Source organism: Anabrus simplex, chromosome 9, assembly GCF_040414725.1.
Source record: "Anabrus simplex isolate iqAnaSimp1 chromosome 9, ASM4041472v1, whole genome shotgun sequence".
Lineage (NCBI taxonomy): Eukaryota > Metazoa > Arthropoda > Insecta > Orthoptera > Tettigoniidae > Anabrus > Anabrus simplex.
The window spans coordinates 121,244,143-121,264,673 of NC_090273.1; the positions used below are offsets into that span (position 1 = coordinate 121,244,143).

Below are 20,531 nucleotides of genomic sequence, written 5' to 3' on the forward strand. Positions count from 1 at the left end.
CTTTTGGGTTAGATTTCATATATAATACACATAAACACGTTAACCTGAAAATGAAACACATATATAAATCAAACAAGTTAATATGTACTCGCATTTCATCGCGTCGTATCAGCAAACAGATATTGGTTACTCAAAAATCAACTATCTTCTTTAAAAATATTAAATTAGGGTTACGTCTCTTTATATACGATGTTTCAGTCCCATAATGGTTGAAAATCACATTCTAAATCTCTCCTTGTTCAATTATAAACATTCCTATATTATGACATTGATTGTAAACTCCGGAAGAAATACCTATTCCCATAATAATAATAATAAGTCAACAAGGACAATCTCATTGCAAAGATGGCAACGACTGAGATTTTATCACGAAGAACTACATAAAAACAATATACCAATGTTCACTACAAATATAACTACTATATTTACTGCATATTAATTTCAAGAAAATAAAGTAACTCTTTGGAACTTATCTTGCGATCACTGACGTTAGATGACTGGATTTGGCTTCGATGTTGTCATCTTAGGACTGTGTAGGTCGTCTCCATCCTCCGTTACGTCACCATCAGGTTGTAGTTTTGGGACCCGGGATAGTAGAAACAGCTGGGCGGTCTTCGTCGGACAGCCGGCTCCATCTCCGATTTAGCCTCTTATGTTGTAGCCGTCAGTCATATATGAAAGAAACATTTCCAAAGCGGGAATTAATTTCACGTCCATACTCTTGGGAATGAGTATCAAGTTTGTATCTAAGATTCAGGTTATTAGGACAGTAATTCAAGGTCAATTCTTTGCGGCAGTTTAACAGGTAAAATCTATCAAGTTAGCTTTCTAAAAATTTCTTTTGTCCAGCTAATCAACCTATACTGCGTTAAATTCGACTTGATTTCTCGTACGGCCTTCAGTCTATACTCCGACTACTGTTCGGGTTTTTTCCAACTTGCTCGTCACGATATTCGTTCGAATATATGTGATATCCAAATATTCCTTCGCTTTGCAGGTTCTCCAGCCGGTAATAATTACAATATCTCCCTTCTTCTTTATGCAAGGATTAACTTTTCTTCTCGTGGATAAATTTACGTCGTTTTGCGTAACAAATTTTTTTATTGTTCAGCTACTTCTTCTTTTTTAACAATTTTAAAAACCTTCTATTATTTTATCACGGCCGCATGGATCCTTTATAACTTTCTGTCTCAGTCCGTGATCTAGGCATATTTAATTCATCAAATAAACATCTTTGCCGTCACGTGCATGGCCTTCTTGATTATATACGTTCGTATAATATATACACTCCAAAATCATGGCCTATTTCACTTAATATATGCGTTCTTTTCTGATGTATGGCCCAATTACGCAATCTTCGCGATCTCATTACCGTGCATGGCAAACTTATAATGTCGTATGACAACCTTTATTCCGATATCAGGACGATGAAAACGGTACATTATTATTATTCATCCTTGGTGACTCAGGCGGCAACACACCGGCCTCTCTCTGCTGGGTTCCATGGTTCAAATCCCGGTCACTGTACATGAGATTTGTGCTGGACAAAGCGGAGGCGGGACAGGTTTTTCTCCGGGTACTCGGGTATTCCCTGACAACTTTCATTCCAACACTCTCCAATATAATTTCATTTCATCTGTTAGTCATTAATCATTGCCCCAGACGAGTGCGACAGGCTTCGATAGCTGGCACAGTTCCTATCCTCACCACTAGATGGGGGCCTTCATTCATTCCATTCCTGAGTGACTGGAAACAGGCTGTGGATTTTGTTTTCATCATCATCATCTCTATATGATCTGATAACATCAAGTAAAGGTATATTCCAGGATAGGATAAGTAATCTCTTTGAAATAAGTTAATGTGAAGTGATTTCCTTGGTTATGGACAGTGGCATTCTCTGATTTGTGATACGGGGTTACCCGTGGACTACAGAGATGAAAGAAGGTGCGGGCTGGAATGGGTCTAACTACAAAGCCGAGATATGAATTAAAATTGCATTAAAGGTTATATTTTCGAAAATAGCAAACTTAACAATTTCATATAGAATTTCAAAGTTCAACAAATAACAAGAAGTCAAATCAGGTACAAGACCAGGAAAGCCAAGAATTAGAGACAAATTAACAATCTGGGCCTCAAGCCCCAATTTTTTACCATTTCTGAGCTCTCTGCTCAACTTTACCAAGGCACATTTTTTCCAAAGGGCAGAAAACCCCTTCATTCAAGGAGCCTTTGCTCCAAAAACCATATCAGGCCTCCTAGAGGCACTTTTACCACATATAAAAGAGCTGACCCGCTCTCAATTTTCTGAGCCTATCAAAGGCCACAACAGACTTTACCATTAACTGCCCTCAAGGCACACTTACAAAGAAACAGGGGTATCTTGTACCCAACCTATTGGGCCTTAGTAGAAAAATAACAGGTTAAGTTAATGGCCCAAAATGCAAAATGAATGGAGGCGAGAATTTGTACTCCTACATGAAACTTCTTAAAACCTAAGAGGCACTAGGCCGATTAAACAGGGGCTATTCCCAAACTATAGAGGTGACTCGTATACAGAATAAATTTAACACATTAAGGAAGAGTAGAAAATCGGTTACGAAAACGTAGTCACTTCAAATCAAAATGAAGGGGAGCTCTAGAGGGTAAAGCACTCTCTATCCCCGAATTACAGTTACAGATATATGAAGTTTTACAAAAGCAATTGAAATTACATGTTTGAAGATAGGTTACATAGTAAAGATTTTGGTCCTTCCCCGTGGGTTAAACTGCTGAGCTAGCAAGAAATAAAGATGTTAAGCGGCCATTACCTTACTGAAGATCTGCTGCCAGAAGAAAGAGGCGCTTCCCGCCTAACGCTATACGTCCATACACTAAGTTAGATGTAGAGGATGTGGCCGAGAGACAAGAAAATCAGCAGTTTTTATACCCTCGAGGAAGATTCGAGACCTTTCATGAATAATGAAGACACACCCACACGCTTTTATTGGTTGCAGTACACAGTTACACATAAAATCGAAGAAGAAAGACACGATTGGTCAAAAATTAATTACAGAAATTCTGGATTGGCTCAGTTCAAAACTGGCGGAAAGAAAAGTTTAATATTGCCAACCCACCAATGAATGAATGAAATTTAGTAAAGAGAAAACTTATGAATACAAAATTACTTCAAAAAAGTTCCTTCACTTCGCACCAGGGTGCATGATCACAGTTTTTTAGTAGAGACATCTGTAAGAGAATGTCCACACTTCTTGATCAATGGAAAACAAAACAAGTTGAAATCCACACAGTATTGACAACTTCGTTATCACAAAATTTACGGTAGTGACATCTTCTGAGAAACTTATGAGTTGATCCGTTTTTTAAAGTTCAGAGTTTCTCCTGTAGAGGAGGATTTTAAGGCGGAAAATTCAAATGTGCGGCGTAGAGGTGTACCACCCAGTACAATTTGGATAGTTATTTATATGTACCTGATTTTGTCATTCGTTTGTTACGCTTGCTGTATTTTATTTTCAAAGTTTACAATCGTTCATTCGTCTCCCCACAGTACAAGTGAGAAGTGCTCAGTTTAGCTACATCTTACGCTTTGAATGAATGAATGAATGAATGAATACTGATCATCCTTTATCCTTTGACAGTTTGTTTTAAAGGATTATAATTAACTTTTATTTCAAAGAGTATTTTTCTGTCAGTATTCATGAAGAATTATTTCAAATTTTCAAACTAACTTATTTTTATTTCTAATTTCAGTTCCTGATGACATCAGAAAGCCTGAAGACTATCTTAGCCATAATCCTAGCACTTGGCAATTATATGAATGGTGGGAATCGAACGAGAGGTCAAGCAGATGGCTTTCATCTGGAGATTCTTGGGAGATTAAGAGATGTGAAGAGTAATGACAGTTCTGTAACACTTCTGCATTTCATAGTCCGAACGTATATGAAGGTAAGAATAATTCTTTTATTGGTCCAACTAATACCACTACCTATCTTTCAGTCCGTTCCTGATGTTTAACTTGACTAATGGCTTATGGTAATTTTAGTTCTTTATTGTAAGAAAAAAGGGCTATTTTTGAGACAAACAACATGTGAGTATGGGAATCCTTGATTCTTAGACATGTGAATTGGGCTCCTATTTCTTTTGATGTAGTACACACCTATAGTAGAAGAACTATACTTGAGCTGTTGAGCATTACAAAACCATGAATTTTAGAAATCAAAACTGTGCTGAGTAGCTTACAAACAGATTTCAATTTTGAATACCATTCAGCCGAAATAATTGAACAAACACTGCCTGAATCTAAAAGAGCTGTTACAGGTTCATTATTTAATTCAATCTTAAGAAAAGGAACAGGTGCGGGGGTATCCGCCACAATCCTAAGACATTCTTTGGGGCATTCAAAAGATGAATTTGAAGACTGAATTTTCCCTGAATTTTCGACCTGTTTACCAGGGGCTGAGCCTTGGGAAGCAGAATTAGTCGACTCAGCCGAAGCCGCTAGTCACTTATTCTTATTGGCATTGGTGGAATTTGCACCAGAAGTTGAGCAGGAGGGGGTGCTATTCGAATTTGGGCAATTCTTGGCAATATGTGAGAAAGCCCCACATTTAAAACAGCCTTGTGATGAGCCAGCTCCATTATTTGCCCTACTAGATTTGATCAATGGGCACTTGTTCCGAAGATGGTCAGGCGACCCGCAAGCATAACATTTACGAGGTGTGACTGGTCGGCGAGGTGGAGGCCGAGGATTACTAAAAGAAGGAGGGGGTTCTTTCGCGATGCGCAAGGAATCGGCGTATCTAACTCCTTCCGCTGAGACGGCCAATGCTTCAAGTTCCGAGAAGGTTTGCGGGCACGCCGCGAAACACAAGTATGACCTATAAGATGGTGAAATACCTTCCACAATAGCTTGTACAATCTGATCCTCAGGGAAGTGAAGAGCAAACACCCTAGTATAGAACTTAATATCTTGGATGAAATCTGCCAAGTTTTCATCCAACCGCTGTACATGATAATAGTACTTCTGAATAAGTGAAGACGTGGCCCTAGCCGGAATGAAGTTAGCTAGCAAGTGGGCATGGAAGTCCTCAATAGATGATTGCTCGGCAATGGCTCTTACTATTTTGTCTGAGAGAATACCAATTGCATAGGGATAGATGATTTGCAAAATCTGACATGGGGAAAGAGAAAAAACAAGGGCATGATCCTGAAATTCAACTAAAAACCTTAAGAATGAAATAACTTCACTGGTAGTGTTAACAGAAAACTTAGAGATACCTCTGAGCAACATTGCTAATGGATGAGGCAAGCTGCTGAACCCAGGTGACATAGTAGGTAAAGGTTTAAGTGGCAAAGACGTTAATTCAGAAGTACATTATTCAACGAGGTACGGCGTTCAGACTCGTTGTCCAATGGGGCAGAGGTTGTTTGAGCTTCAACGGTTTTCCTATTGACTTCTCCCTTAGGAGGCTCTTCCTCGCTACCTACATTCACCGTAGTGGGTTGATCAGTTTTGGGAGGAACTTCCCCAGTTAACAATTGGGTAACCTTACTGGACAATTCAGAAAGATTTTCAAGAACCATACTAGCTTCCTTCCTCTGAACGTCATTCAACTTCAGAGACAACAGATCGTTAACTCTATTAGAAAAATGAAATAACCTGGCTTGCACACGCTTAATTTGATTAGGAGAAGGATCATTTTCTTCAAAAAAACTAACTACAGATGCTAGCTCAGTAGTATTGTCAGTGATCGTGGAAAGAGTCTCGTCAATTTCTTTCTCTCCCAAAGTGGGGATGGAAATGGGCAAATCAAGGGACTCTCTAAGCTTATTCGTATCTACCGCAACCGTGCCTCCAGATTGCACATTTCTAATAGTTAATTCATAGATCAACTCCTCCTTGCGCAAATAGTTAAGATGGAGAACATCGCGAGGGCCGGGCATGATGACAGAACAATTTTGAAAAAGGAAAAATCAAAAATTCCAGCAACTGAGAAAATAGTTAGTTGTAATCAAAGCAATGTTTAGCCGTCAAAAGGGGCTAAATTGAGACCCATTCAACCACGCTCTGCTACCACTTGTTCCGAGGTATCTGTGGAACAGCAGAGGAGAAAGAAGGTGCGGGGGTGAACGGGCCTCAAAATACGAAATTAAAGTTAAGATAAAATTTAACAAGGTTATATTTTCTTTTCAAAACTAAGAAATAACAAGCATGGCAGGTACAGAGTAGCAAGGTAACAAATGTACAATTACAGTATTCACAGGATTTGGGCTTCAAGCCCCGGACTCACAATTCTTGAGCAATTAGCCCAACTTTACGATATACACATTTCAACAAAGGGGCAGAAGACCCCTATCATGCCCAGGAGCACTTGCTCCCAATTACACAGTAAAGCCTTCTCGAGGCGCGCAGGAAACAAAATTTTTAGAAAGAGCAATCTGCTCTTAAGTACGAGCCTATCCAAGGCCACACCAAATTCCACTTTCAAGTTGTCCTCCAAGGACATAAACACAGGGGTAAAAATACCCAACCTACTGAGGCCTATTAAGTGAGGAAAGGTTAATTACATGGCCTCTAAAATACCAACTTGAGAGGAGGCGATCCGCACTCCTAATACATTTTATATAAAATCTACTTGGCACTAGGCCGTTACTGCAAGGGCTAATCCCATACTAAAGAGGTGACTTTTAGAAGGAAACAGTTTACATTACGTTAAGGACGAAACGGTTGAGAAAATAAGTTCACCTCAATGCAATATGAGTGGGAGCTCGAGAGGGTTAAGCACTCTCCATCCCAATTTATAGTTAAACAGATAGAATTGACACCGAGTGTCTTTACATTTTTAAAGGAAAGTTACATGGAAAAGGCTTCGGACCTGCCCCGAGAGTTAAACTGCTGAGCTAGCGAGAAAAGAAGTTATTAAAAGGCCATTACCTTGTGGTTGAACTACTGCCCGAAGAAAGAGGCGCTTCCCGCCCCCTGCTACGTACTTTACACACTGAAAGATGTTACTAAAGTGGCCCGGAGACCCGAAAATCAGCAGTTTATATACTCTCGCGGAAAGTTCAAGGCGTTTCAGGAATGAGAACACCCTCCCACAAGGATTTTATTGGCTAGGGTTAAGCAACATATCCCCGTTGAGGAAGATACACCTGATTGGTCATAAATTAATTAAAGAAATTCGGGATTGGCTAAATTCAAAACAAGGGGAAAGAAAGGGTTATACAGCCAACTTAAACAATAACAGAAAGAAATTTAACAAGGAACAAACTTTTGAAATAAAAATTTCTCCAAAAAACAGTTCTTTCACTTCGCACTAGGGTGCACCATTGTAGTTCTTCAGTAGTGTCCTCTAGAAGAGAATGTTCACACTTCTTACTACAGGCAAAACAAAAATACATCGAAAACGACCCAGTTCAGAAACTTCAAAATTTCCAAGTAGTGACATCTTCTGAGAAACTTGAAAATTAACACATTAGATAAAGTTCAGACTTCCTCCAGTAGGGGAGTTTCAACTGGCGCAACGTTTGAATTAGCGACGTGGAGGTGTACCACCCGGTACAAGTTATACCAGGGTTCTCCAAATTATTGGATCCTGAGAGCTACATATCAAGCTTTGAGTTTCATTGGGGAGTGGATCAAGACATTTTATCTAAATAAAAGACTACAAAGATATTAATAAAACATACAGAGTACAGTGTTTTCAGTGTACAGTTTTAGTGAGAGATATGAAACTTGCCTTTTAAATCGAGAAACTTGTCAAACTGTGACTCTAATTTAGTCTGTTGGATAAAAAGTAGCACTTGTACAGTGCAAACTTCTGGATTTTCTGCATTCTGATTATTTTGCTTGTCTAAAAATTTTCAATAATTAAATAAGAAATGATGAGAGATTAAAGCGAATTCTCTTTTCCCTTTGTTGCAGCAAAAGTGTGAAGATCCACTAAGTCCTGATGTGCCACTTCCCATCCCCGAACCTGGTGATATTGAGAGAGCAGCTGCAGTTAACTTTGAGGAACTTGGAACTGAACTGCAGAAACTGCAAAAAGATCTTGCTGGTTAGTACTGACAATGCTTTCAATATGTTCTAGTGTTCACAACTATTATTTAGAAATTTTGTTGAGAAAATCTTGAATGATGTACATGCATGTCACTGTGGCTATGTTAATCAATACATCCACTTTTACTCAAAATCCTTCAGGAAGAATTTTTTAAAAATAATGATATTTGTTCGTGGCTTTGACCTCTGTAGATCTTTGCCACGACTTTCACCATATGAGAGGAACCTGCGTTTTAGTGGAATCACGGAAGTGTAGTGTTTTGAATGTGAGGAAAGGAACGTTAAGGATGACACAAACACCCAATCCTCAGGCCAGGGATATTAATCATTTACAATTAAAACTCCCTGACCCGGTCGGGAATCGAACCTGGGGCCACCGGGTGACAGGCGGACACATTGTTCAGGAAGAATAATGTTCAAAATGATCTCTTTGCTGATATTAGCCCAACTCCTGGGGGCTTTAGAATTAGTGAGCTGCAACAGAGCGAATGCAACATATCATACTGCCTCCACAAATGCACAGAGAATGTGGATTGTGATTATCGTGAGAGTTACAGAATGTTTCTGATGAATCATGAAGTAAAGTTACTAATGAGCGCTTGGGACATAGCAAAGCGCTCATGTCATAGAGAACGATCAGTGTCGGTTGAATGCTCCTCTCATACTATTGTAATAGTAGGTAAACTGTGACTCTAACCAGTAAGCCTGTAATAATTAAGCATCAAGATGAATGTTGATGATAGTATAAGACTGTTGACCTCAAGCAAAAGCTTTTACTGTTTCTGCTGATGCAAGACACAGTGTCAAAATTATGTGCTGAAAATACAATTAAATCACGAGTGTTATACTAGTAGAAAAATGGAAATTAGTTTTAAGCTTTACTTGGACTAAATTCGGAGAGGTCATCATCATCATCATCATCATCATCAATGTCCCACTCCAGTCACCCGGGTGTGGTTAACAAGCCTCCTCCACTCCTTTCTGTAAATACTTTAAAATACATGGGACGTACTTTAAAATACATGGGATTTGTCCAGTGCTTCTCATGTAAAACGACTGCATTTTTTAAGAAGACAGGTGGGCCCTCGGTTCCTGCAAGACACGTGTTCAATCATGTTCTAGTACAAATAAAGTTCATGTAATGCTTGAGATGAAAGAACATTTTTAAGATGCTTGTGGACGTAAGACCATTTAATGAGTTTAGTGGACCACAGTCCACAAACTTAACTCAGAAAGTCCGGTCAAAGGAAGTGCTCGCTTTCAAACTCTGATACATATGCTTTATTTCTTCAGAACAATGTTGACAGCATATTACTTTTGCACAAATGTGGGGAATGTATGGCAATAGATCTAGAATTAACAAATTGTGCTTTTTTTTAAATCATGTGTTAAATTAATTTCATGCATTACGTACATTTTTTGAGGATTTATTTTGTCATGTTTAAATTGCATTTTAATTTGTTTTCAAAGCAAATGTCTTTCATCAAGATTAATAATACACTGAGAAGTAGTTGAGTACAGTATTTGTACCTAAATAATCTTAAGACTGTTTCAGTCCGATCAAAGTATGTAAATAATTTTCTGATAAAAATATACATATTTTCTGCTGTATTCATGAGCTGGCATTAATAAAAGTAGGTTAGAAGTCTGTTATAGTGAAAATTTATAACTGCAAAAAATTTACTCACTATAATGGATTGTCGTTATATCCAATTTTTCGTAAAAGTCGGGAAAAACCCTATACACATTAAAATCGGTATGAAACGGCAATCAGTTTGTTCAAAACTTGCGTTTTAGCAGATGATATCCATACTACGGCTTGCTCGTTTGTTAATTTTTTTGAAATCCGATAATACGTAAAAATGTATGTTTAATTTCATTCTGAAAAAATTATAGTATCACTTCAGAGGCCTCTGTGGAAAACGTTCCAGTTTTCTTCTTCAAATAGTGTCACCTAACCTAACCAAACCATATATGTATCCTGAAAATGTATTTCAAGTGCACGTAGAGAAATGATAACCTCCTCACTAAAAATTTACATGGGAACAGCATTTCCAAAATTTAACTAGACGCGAGAAAGTATAAACTATCCTCTGAATCAGTGATGTACTCTGTCATATTTTGAGGTGTATACCATTCTTACTTAATTTCATTATATAACATGAAAAATTAAGCGATCATTTACTTTAGCTTTTATTTCCAATAAGTTAACTGCTATCGGCCACGTTAATTACGCATTTATTACGAAAACGTGTTATCCTCTTTCATTTTGAATTTTCTTTTAGAGAACCAACAACAGTCGATGGGCATTACTAATCGACTTTGACATTGCCTTCGAATGCCGAGGAGAGAATTTGCAAGTGTACATAGCAAGAAAACGATACCGTACCGAAGATGACCGATCGCATTTTGTGGCAAATGTTTGTTTTATTCAAACAGCGTCACCTAACCTAACTTAACCATACTATATGTATCATGAAAACATATTCCAAGCGTCAGTAGAGAAATTATAACATTCTCGCTATTTATTTACATGGGAATAGCCTCTCCGAAATTTGACCAGACGCAAGAAAATATAAACTAACCTCTGAAATCAGTGATGCGCTCTGCCATATCTTGGAGTGTATTACATTCTTACTTAATTTCAATGTAGAGTATTAAAATTAAGCGATCGTTTACTTAGCCTTTATTTCTAACGAGTTAACAATGGCTATCTACCATGTTATTTACGTATTTGTTACGAAAATATGTTCTCTTCTTTCATTTCTAATTTTCTTTATGGAGCAGCAGTTGATGGGTATTACTAATCGACTCCGATCGACTCCGACATTGCCTTAGAATGTTGATAAGAGAGCGTGTAAATGCGCATAGCGAGAAAACTACACCAAAAGTTGCATTTTGTGGCAAACGCTTGAGTTTTCTGATTCAAACAGCGTCACCTAACCTAACGTAACCCTGCATGTACCATGAAAACATACATCAAACGCCAGTAGAAAAGTGATATTCTCACTATAAATTTAGATAGAAATAGCCTTACCGAAATTTAACCAGACTCAAGAAAATATAATCTAACCTCAGAAGTTGGTGATACGCTCTGCCATATCTTGTGGTGAATCATATTCTCACTTAATTTTGGTGTAGAGTATTAAAATTAAGCGATCTTTTACTTAGCCTTTATTTCTAATGAGTTAACAACTGCTATCGATCATGTTATTTACATATTTGTTACAAAAAAATGTTCTCCTCTTTCATTTCTAATTTTCTTTATGGAACAGCAGTTGACAGGTATTACTAATAGACTCCGACATCGCCTTTGAATGTCGATGAGCGAGCTCGCAAGTGCACATAGCGAAAAACAATACCGAAGATGATTGATTGCATGGAATATAATCGCTGGGTGTATAAATGTAAGTAACGGAAAAGATTGCACCCACTTTATCGCTCGTAATAACAGATGCGTCAGCAATAGGGCTCTCGCTGTAACCGAAGGTTAATATACAGTTTAATATAGGAATTTTCAAGGGACAGACAAAAACTATTGTTATAACGGGAATCTCGTTATATGCCGTGCTCATTATAGTGGACTTCTAATGTACATGGAAAGTGCTAGCAGTTGAATGAAATCCGTCGTTAATCATCTGGGAAGTGATAAGACACTTTGCAAAGAATAACAACAAATACTGATTTTACAACATACACATTGATGTTTTAACACATAATAAGGCCAATCAAAACTGAGGATTGAATGAATAAATAAATTATATATTTTATGCTCAGATGCTATTGTTAGCTTGTACTGTATGGGTCACACCACTCTTTCATCGAAAATTGTTTTTGTGGTACAGCTATACGTAACAGAGATTGAAAGCGAGTGCTCCCTTTTATCGGGGAGCGATCGGCTGGACAATGTCGAGCGAGGGAAAGCCAAATCTAAATGCGAGCAATTGCACATGAATGGAGTTTGGGAAAACTGATCTCCAGTATCTTGATGCATCGCTCCGTTGAAGCATTCTGTTTAGAATACTGTGACACACTCTCTCCAGGGGCCATAAACATGGATGGCCTAAGCTTGGGCTTATGAGTGAAGACCTCAGCTGCATCAGCAGCAGAGAAGGTGGACTGTGATACGGCAGTGATGACAGAAGAGGCAACCCTGTCATCTTTTTTACAATTTGCTTTACGTCACACCGACACAGATAGGTCTTATGGTGACGATAGGATAAGAAAGGGCTAGGAGTGGGAAGGAAGCGTGTTCTTAAGTAAAGTATAGCCCCAGCATTTGCCTGGTGTGAAAATGAGAAACCACGGAAAACCATCTTCAGGACTGCTGACAGTGGGGTTCGAACCCACTATCTCCCGGATGCAAGCTCACAGCTGCGCGCGTCTAACCGTCTGGCCAACTCGCCTGGTAGTATCATTGTACTCTAGTGGAGTGGCTACAAATGGCGTGCGTTCTCCATGTTAGGAGGGACCTAAATTTATACTGGCAGTAGCTTTTAACTGCACCGACGTCAGGCTGTGGCAACAGAGGCCGGTCAGTTAATTCCTATTACATCTTACAAACCTCATGACTGGTTCGTATTAAAATGTACATTAATTCAACAATGATAAAAACGTTTATTGAGATCCACCTATTCAATACACATTGGGTTTATAAAAATTAAGATTTACATCTTGTCATTCTAATTTAACGGAACATGTTTCACCCATTGTATGGGCATCATCAGCCGTTATCTCATGCCCAAAAGATAAACATAAAGATCAGAATCCTGGTTACTCTAGTCAAAGTGTTACATAGAGAAATATGTGTGTTATAAAAATGAGGAAACTTGTTGTAAGTTCCTAAATGACAAATTTACACAATTAAAACATGTTTAAAAATATGTACGAGGAAAATGAGTAATGTTGATGCATTCTTACATTGAAATCCTTAAAACATTTTAAAAATAGCAAAACCGTCCTTATTTACAGGAACGATAAGAAAGTCTACGGTTAAAATCACAGCCTTGAGGTACAAGATCAAAATGAATGGAATCTGGTTAAATGCAACCCAATTTCAAGTCGTAGAATGGTTACAATGATCCTTAAGTGGCTTAATCATTAAAAAAAAAAAAAAGTTAAATAATTTTGTAGAAAGTTTATAGTATTATCATATAGTATACAGCTGTGTGACCAATGGAGTATTAGACCTGTATTTGTGAGGTGAGTCCATGGTCTTCTTATTTTTGTTGAAAAAATGATAAAAGGTTCATGGCTGAGTGTTGCCGTGTGTGTCTTTACTAGCTGATGCGATTGTTTTTTCGTTGTGCTAATAGTCAAATAGGAATGCTTATGCTTGATGTTGATTATAGCTTGAATGTTGAGAACGACTATTGATGGATGTGTGGTGAAGAATCTGTAATGAGAGAAGGGTAGAAAGGCTTTAAGTTTAAAGAAAAGACGGCTATATTTGGCAGGAAATGCTGTGTGTACGTTTACTTACCCTCTTGATTTTTGTGGTATGAACTAGTTAACTTTGCAGCATCAGAACGAGTGACACTTGCATTTCTTGTAGTGTATCTGTGTGGAATTGAGGGAGGGGGGTGTGGTGCGAGAGAGGAGATGGGCGTAGCGTTAAGTTTACATGCTGTTGGCTGTGGGAGGTTAGTAGGGCGGACATGGAGGGAGTTACCTTTCATGGAATGGTGGGAGCTTTTGTGGATGTTATTTTAAGATTTTTAAGAATTTTATTTTTATTTAAATAATCTTGTATAAAGGATTTCTTACTTCAATTAAGTTGTTGTGATTAAAGTTTTTGTTGTAGTATTGATATAATTAAATATAAATGCTTTCTAATTCATTCATTAATTTTCCTTTGCCCACTCTTTTGATAATTGTAAGATCCTGTTTGATAGTTGTAAAATAATGCCCTGTATCCTTCATGTGAGAACTCATGGCTAAGAACTTTAGTTGTGCTGGTCAGTGATAGGGGTGTCCTCCGGAACCACTGACAGAAGTGAACCCAATGCAATGATGTATCATTGGGCATTGCTACACTAAACATCTGAACTCTAACCAGACGCTGCCGTAAGCTCGCTGAGATGCTCAAAAGATGGAAAGTGGACATTACTTGCGTGCAAGACACTCATTGGAAAGGTCAGAAATCTTGTGAAATTGGAGATGAATATAACCATGGAAGGACCAACCATAGTGGTTGCCAACTAATAAGACCAAGTCACTGAGGTCCGTTACTCAGACCGCCTTGTGTCCTGCTATAATTAACACATCCCACCAGCTGTGCGTTTCCTATGCCTATGCACCACAAACGGACTGTGGTGGTGGTGGTGGTGGTGAGGAAGAGCAGTTTTGCCAGGAGCTGTAAGATCGTATCTCAACGTGCTTCCAAGAGATAGCTAGAGAGGGTGGGGTGACAGGCCACACCCCCCACCCCTCTTGCTGCTATAAAACTCTGGGCACCCACTTAGACTGTGCATCTCATCTTAACAAGGACTACAAAATAGTAGCTGAAATGTCAACATATTTATAATGTCAACGCTGCCTAATATGCAGGGAACGATCAAAGCTTGTCTGTTGACTTCAGCCATGAAAGCCTGCACCAGTATAATGAATAATTTGTAACCATTATTATCAATTCCCCTTTTCCCAGCTGACACTGGGTGGGGGCAAATACAGTTCCTCTCCACTTCATCCCACCTCTCCACCATTTCTCATCCAACACTGTGTTCCAGTCCAGGTTCCATTGTCCTATGCTGTACTTCACAGAGTCCATCCATCATAATTCTAGTCTCCCTCATCCTCTCTTCCCTGTCATCTGTCTTTCCAGTGCTTGTCTTGGCAGTCTTTCTTCTTTCATCTGCTGGACATGTCCATACCACCTCAGTCTGTTCTTTTCCAGTTTGTCATTTAGCTTTTTAACATTTAGCTCTTTTTTTATGTCTTCATTTCTCACTCTATTCCTCTATGTTCTCTGTACCATACTCCATTTTAGCTGCCTGTAATTTGTAATATCATCCCCAATATGAAAGGATTAATTAGGATTAAGACCCAAGGAAACCTAAAAGCTACTAGTACTTGTTTAGATACATTCTTTCTCAGCATCAGCATGTAATGAATTTGTATTTTTCTTTGCAGCTCGGGAACGGAAAGCAGAGGAAGTAATAGCAGCATCCTCGGACGAGAATCGTCAGCCTTTCAAAGATAAAATGGAAACATTCCTCAAAATGGGTAGGCTGGTTATTTAAAGATGTAAATAAGTTGAAATATAATATGTTTAATGCATTATTATTATTATTATTATTATTATTATTATTATTGTTGTTGTTGTTGTTGTTGCAGTGGAACCTGTATTTAACAAAACTCTCTGTAAAACAAAACGTTTTTAGAGAACCATATAGTTTCTTTCGCAAAACATTTCTGTTTACTAAGCTAATTTTGGATGGAAAAATGAAATAAAAACCCCTGTTTCACCCAGAGTAAAAAATAAATATATTTGGTTGCGTTCACATCACATTTTGTAGCGCAGCCTGGCTATACAACTGTTTGTTTATCAAGGTGTTCCAAGTTCAATTGTTGTTTCCTCTCTTGTAACAAACAATAGTTATTAAACAATTGCCAAAGGCATGTTTACGCTTTAATAGCAATATAGTTACAGCTTTGTATTTCACAAGTTTCCGATTCTGTTGCGATTGCTACCAAACCACTGCAGATTAGTACAGTACGCCAAAAAGAAAAGTTTTGAGTCTTATGAAGAAGAGTTCTTTGATGAAAGAAATGGAACATGGTGTACCAAAAAATTATCACAATGAAGTAACAAAATAATCACAACGTAATTTTGAGAACTGCAGAGCATTTGGACAGTGGCCTAAAACACTTAAGTACAAGGATGTAAACGGAGCAGTTCTTAAGTGGGTGAAGATGGCGTGTAACAAAAACGTGCCTGAATATGCAAGAATTTGGGGCATGGAATATTCCGAGAAAGTTCCGGTTGTTATTGTTTATGAATTTCATTTTCCGTATGGAGATAGATTCAATGTATAGACAAGAAATGTGTTTTTCCACCAATCAATAGAGGATTTATTGTAAATAGATTACACTAGTACTTATTTCGGTCCTTAACGGCCATCATCAGTTAGTACATGATTAGTTTCCAGCCATTAGACAAATTCACAAGTTGTTATTGTGTTAGACATCCGGATGTCTAATGGGGGATGGAAATGTAATATACAGTAGCATGAAGTTAAAATATCTGTAGTCAAAGGTAAAAAGTTATAATGAGTTAGAACATGATTGTACAGAACACATTAAAACATATGGGCCACAATCCTGTTTTGTGTTTTGCGTGTCCGAGCAGTTCGTCTGTGTTTATTATTGTATTTCTGGAGAAATTTCGGTGTTAAATTGTTTGAAAGGCATTCCTTCAAAAACGCAATGCTTTTGGTTGCGTTCATTAGTTTGGTTTTCAAGTTTTGATATTTGAAGCGCTACATTTTGCCTGGTTGGCTTCCGTATTATTGTTTATGAATTTCATTTTCCGTATTGATAGATTTGACTACAGATCTTTTAACTTCATGCTACTGTATATTACATTTCCATCCCCCATTAGACATCCGGATGTCTAACACAATAACAACTTGTGAATTTGTCTAATGGCTGGAAACTAATCATGTAGTAGCTGATGATGGCCGTTAAGGACCAAAACCAGTACTAGTGTAATCTATTTAAAATAAATCGTGTATTGGTTGGTGGAAAAACACATTTCTTGTCTATACAAAGTTTCGGTTGGTTAGATAAATTTAAGAACTGTCATGCCATCACAGATAATGTATTGAGGCAAAGCAACAGTTTGACTGAGGAAGACTGCAAAATTTGGAAAACTAAAGTCTTAAAAGGGATTTTAAAAGAGTATGAGCCTGATGTTTTCAACATGGACAAAATAGGACTTAAAACGCAAATTAAACAAGACATTAACTTCAAGATTTATAAATGCTTTGGAGGGAAAAATAAGAGCATATGACTTGTTGTTTGTGCCAATATATCTGGAAAAGAAAAACAAGGAAATTTCTTGTAACAGATAAAAGTAAGTACCCAAAATGTTATAGAGATTGATTAATATTTCAAAAAGCATGGATGACACTTAAGATTTTTTAGAAGTGGCTTGTACGTTTCGATAAAAAATTGTTAGAGTTTTTCTGTTTATAGACAATTGCCCAGCACTCTCATCTTCTTCAGCAAACAAGTGACCAAATGTGAAGCTGGTCTTTTCGCTCCAAACACTTCAAAATTATAACCATTGAACCAAAAAGTACCAAAAATATGTTCTCAGAAATGTCATTTCACATTTGGAAAATGGTGTACTTCCTGATAATTTGTTAAGGAAGCCATACTTCTCAGTGTCGACCCAGCCAATGCAACTTTAAAGCTTTTCAGTGTGTCAAACACTAAAATATCACACCCGTAACACTATAACATAGCTGTAAACAAACAATGCTATTAAACAAAGAATGATATGTTTCATTCTTGAAAGAACATCATCATATTTAATCAAATAAGGCTTTTCCTTTTAAATTGAAAAAAATTTTTTTTAGAAATGTAGAAACATGTACGTTTATACCATTTAATACTTGAAAATTAGAACTTATCTTAATGAAGTGCTCCAGTAGTACGTCCTCTCTCCTTGCTAGTTCAACAAAGATTGCAGCATTTGGAAAAGTAAAATCTTGAGGGGATTTTAAGAGTGGTGATGGTAGTGGTGATTATTGTTTCAGGAGGAAGTACAACAAGGCAACCATCCTCGATATAACACTAATCAGAGGGAAGAATGGAAGGAATCCAACACTTTGAAAAATGAAGTTATTGGCCAAAGAAAGACAACGACCACAAAGGGTGTGAAAATGAAAGACTCCCTAGTCCTCGAAAAACCTAATAGTGTCGGGGTCGGTAAAGAACAAAAGTTGACCAAGGAAGGTCGGATAGGATAGATGAAAGTGAGAAGCCTGGCACAAGTAAGTGGAAGCAATGCCAGGGCTCAGCTAAGGGGCCCTTGGTCGCCAACCCACGCTCTGAAGTTGAGAACCCCTGGGGCCCCTTTTAGTTGCCTCTTATGACATGCAGGGGATACCATGGGTGTTATTCTACTGCCCCCACCCACAGGGGGCATTTTAAGATTGAGCCTGACGATGTTTTCAACATGGACAAAACAGTGTTGGGACCAATTGCAAGCAGCAGGTGAAATTAATTGGGACATACCACTGGATGATTTTTTGAGAGTGGATTAAGATGTTGTTGCTGATTATCCAACAGATAATTCTCAATTCAGTCAAAGAAGAAGATATCCAAAATGAAAATGACGTGGAAGATGATGAAGGAAACTGAAGTTCTGGCTGCTTTTGACACTGTCCGTCATGGATTTCCTCTTGCCAAAAATGTACCTGATGTCATTTTCATGGCATAAATAAATCTTTTTCAACCATTACTCTACTAGAATGATTCAGCAGAACATCAGGCAGTACTTTGAAGTGGATAACTGACACAATTTTTTTTCAAGAGGTTGATGTTGTTTTTCTTGAACATAAAAAAATATTGTAGTCTATGTACATGCATGTATTTAAGAAAATAAAAATGTGTTTTTATTATAAAGAAGTGTGCTTTCTGCTTAATAACATTTCAATTTAACAATTTTTTTCCCTGAGAACCATCGAGTTTGTTAAATAGATGTTCCACTGCATCATCATCATCATCATCATCATCATCGTCATCATCATCATCATCATCATCATCATCATCATCATCATCATCATCTTATAGTTTTGTTATAACAAGAAATTGAATTATGAGAGCTGTAGGTAAACTAGTGGCAATATTGATATAATGCAATATTTAATGAATTAACAAGTTAAGTTGCATTACATTACTGCAATGTAGTCACCTGCAAAGTGTGTTGGGGAACCGTAGAGGACCGTTGGCAAGGCATTCTCTGTTAATGACAGCAACGGAGTGCCCTACTGCACGGAGAACAGATGCCACGTCAGAAAACCTGCGCCCTGAAGGGATTCCTTCAACTTTGGAAACAGGTCGAAGTCACAAGGACTCATTTCTGGTGAGTACGGAGGGTGTTCTAGGACCTTCCAATGCCACCATTGCTATAAAAGCTTCACATTGTTTGTGATATGACAACGTGGATTGTCATGCTACACGATAGGCTGAACGTCTCTCAATAAACGTCGACATTCGTGCTGCATAGCTGGATGCAGATGTTGCTCCAGATATCGGCATAGTAGCCACTGTTGACAGTTTGTGTCTCCGGCACAGCACGCTTAAGAATAACACCCTTGTAGTCATATTCCACAATCAGCATAAGTTTCACCTGACTGGGTTCCTGTCAAAATTTCTGTGGATGTGGCGAATGTGGGAGACACCATTTGGCACTTTAATTCAGGCTCATAGGCTCCTGCCCCCTCGTCTCATCAGTGGCGACAATACGCTTCAGAAATGCGTCTCCTTCATTGCAGTATCTGTCCAGGTGGATGCCAGCTAGTGCATACTGGTGCCATTTCTGTACATTGGCGAGTTGATGTGGAACCCAATGAGGCGCAATTTTCCTTATCTTAAGACATTTTGTCAGTATGTGCCACACTGTTTGATGACAGAGACCAAACTTTACGGATAATTTCCGAACAGTCCATTGATGCCACTACTGTATTTACAGTCCTTGTAAATTTACAAAAAGGGGATGCATAATTGTAATATATTAAACATTATTTTCAGCAAAGGAGCAGCTTACAGGTGGAATTGAAAACTTGGAGGAGTGCAAACACAAGTAAGTTATGTAGTGAACAGTATTTTAGTAGTGGTAGTTAAAAATATATTCCAAAATTTGTAGAGTACTAAGGATTTGAGAGCAGCAAGAAAGGAGTGTGTGTGTTATAATATGAGATTACATACATAATTAACACAATGCAGACCTGTCCCGGGAAAACTCATGTTTGCCTGGCCAAGCATTGCAGACCGGTCCCGAGTTATCTCGTGTTAGCAGCAGACTGAAGTCCAGAACTATTTCGAGGTCAGGGGTGATAGAACTCCATGTATGGCTCTACACAATCGATAGTCTGATTTCTTTTTTTATTATTCTTCATAACATAGCTTTTCTTTGCATTTCCTGACAACATTATACAAAGTTTAAAGAGCCATGCAGTCTGCAAGATGGCAGTGCCCAGGGATCGCACGTGTTTAGATGGGGATAAAATTATTTGTGAATTACGTGCTGATACAGGCTCCGAATGTCCAAGTGATGCTGAATATTTAGAGTTCGATGATGACATATCTTCAAACGGAAATGTTTCAAGTGATGACGAGGATATAGCCTTATCTTCAAGGTGTGCAGCTCAGATGGTGCAAAACAAGTCTGATAATTGTATTACGGGTGTAAATATTCTAAATATTGTGAATGTAGGGTTTTCTTACCACTGGGTTATGGGCA

General features: G+C 38.0%; 1 protein-coding gene across 6 annotated transcripts in view; it reads left to right on the forward strand.

Moving 5' to 3' along the window:
• Positions 1–20,531, forward strand: part of LOC136880952 (formin-2) — a 351,200-nt gene that overhangs the window by 314,072 nt on the left and 16,597 nt on the right. For all 6 annotated transcript variants that reach the window (XM_067153494.2, XM_068229198.1, XM_068229197.1 and 3 more), the window contains 4 exons: positions 3,748–3,942; positions 7,922–8,054; positions 15,188–15,280; positions 19,820–19,871. In XM_067153494.2, coding sequence (XP_067009595.2) covers positions 3,748–3,942; positions 7,922–8,054; positions 15,188–15,280; positions 19,820–19,871 — 473 coding nt within the window. The remainder of the gene's footprint in view (positions 1–3,747; positions 3,943–7,921; positions 8,055–15,187; positions 15,281–19,819; positions 19,872–20,531) is intronic.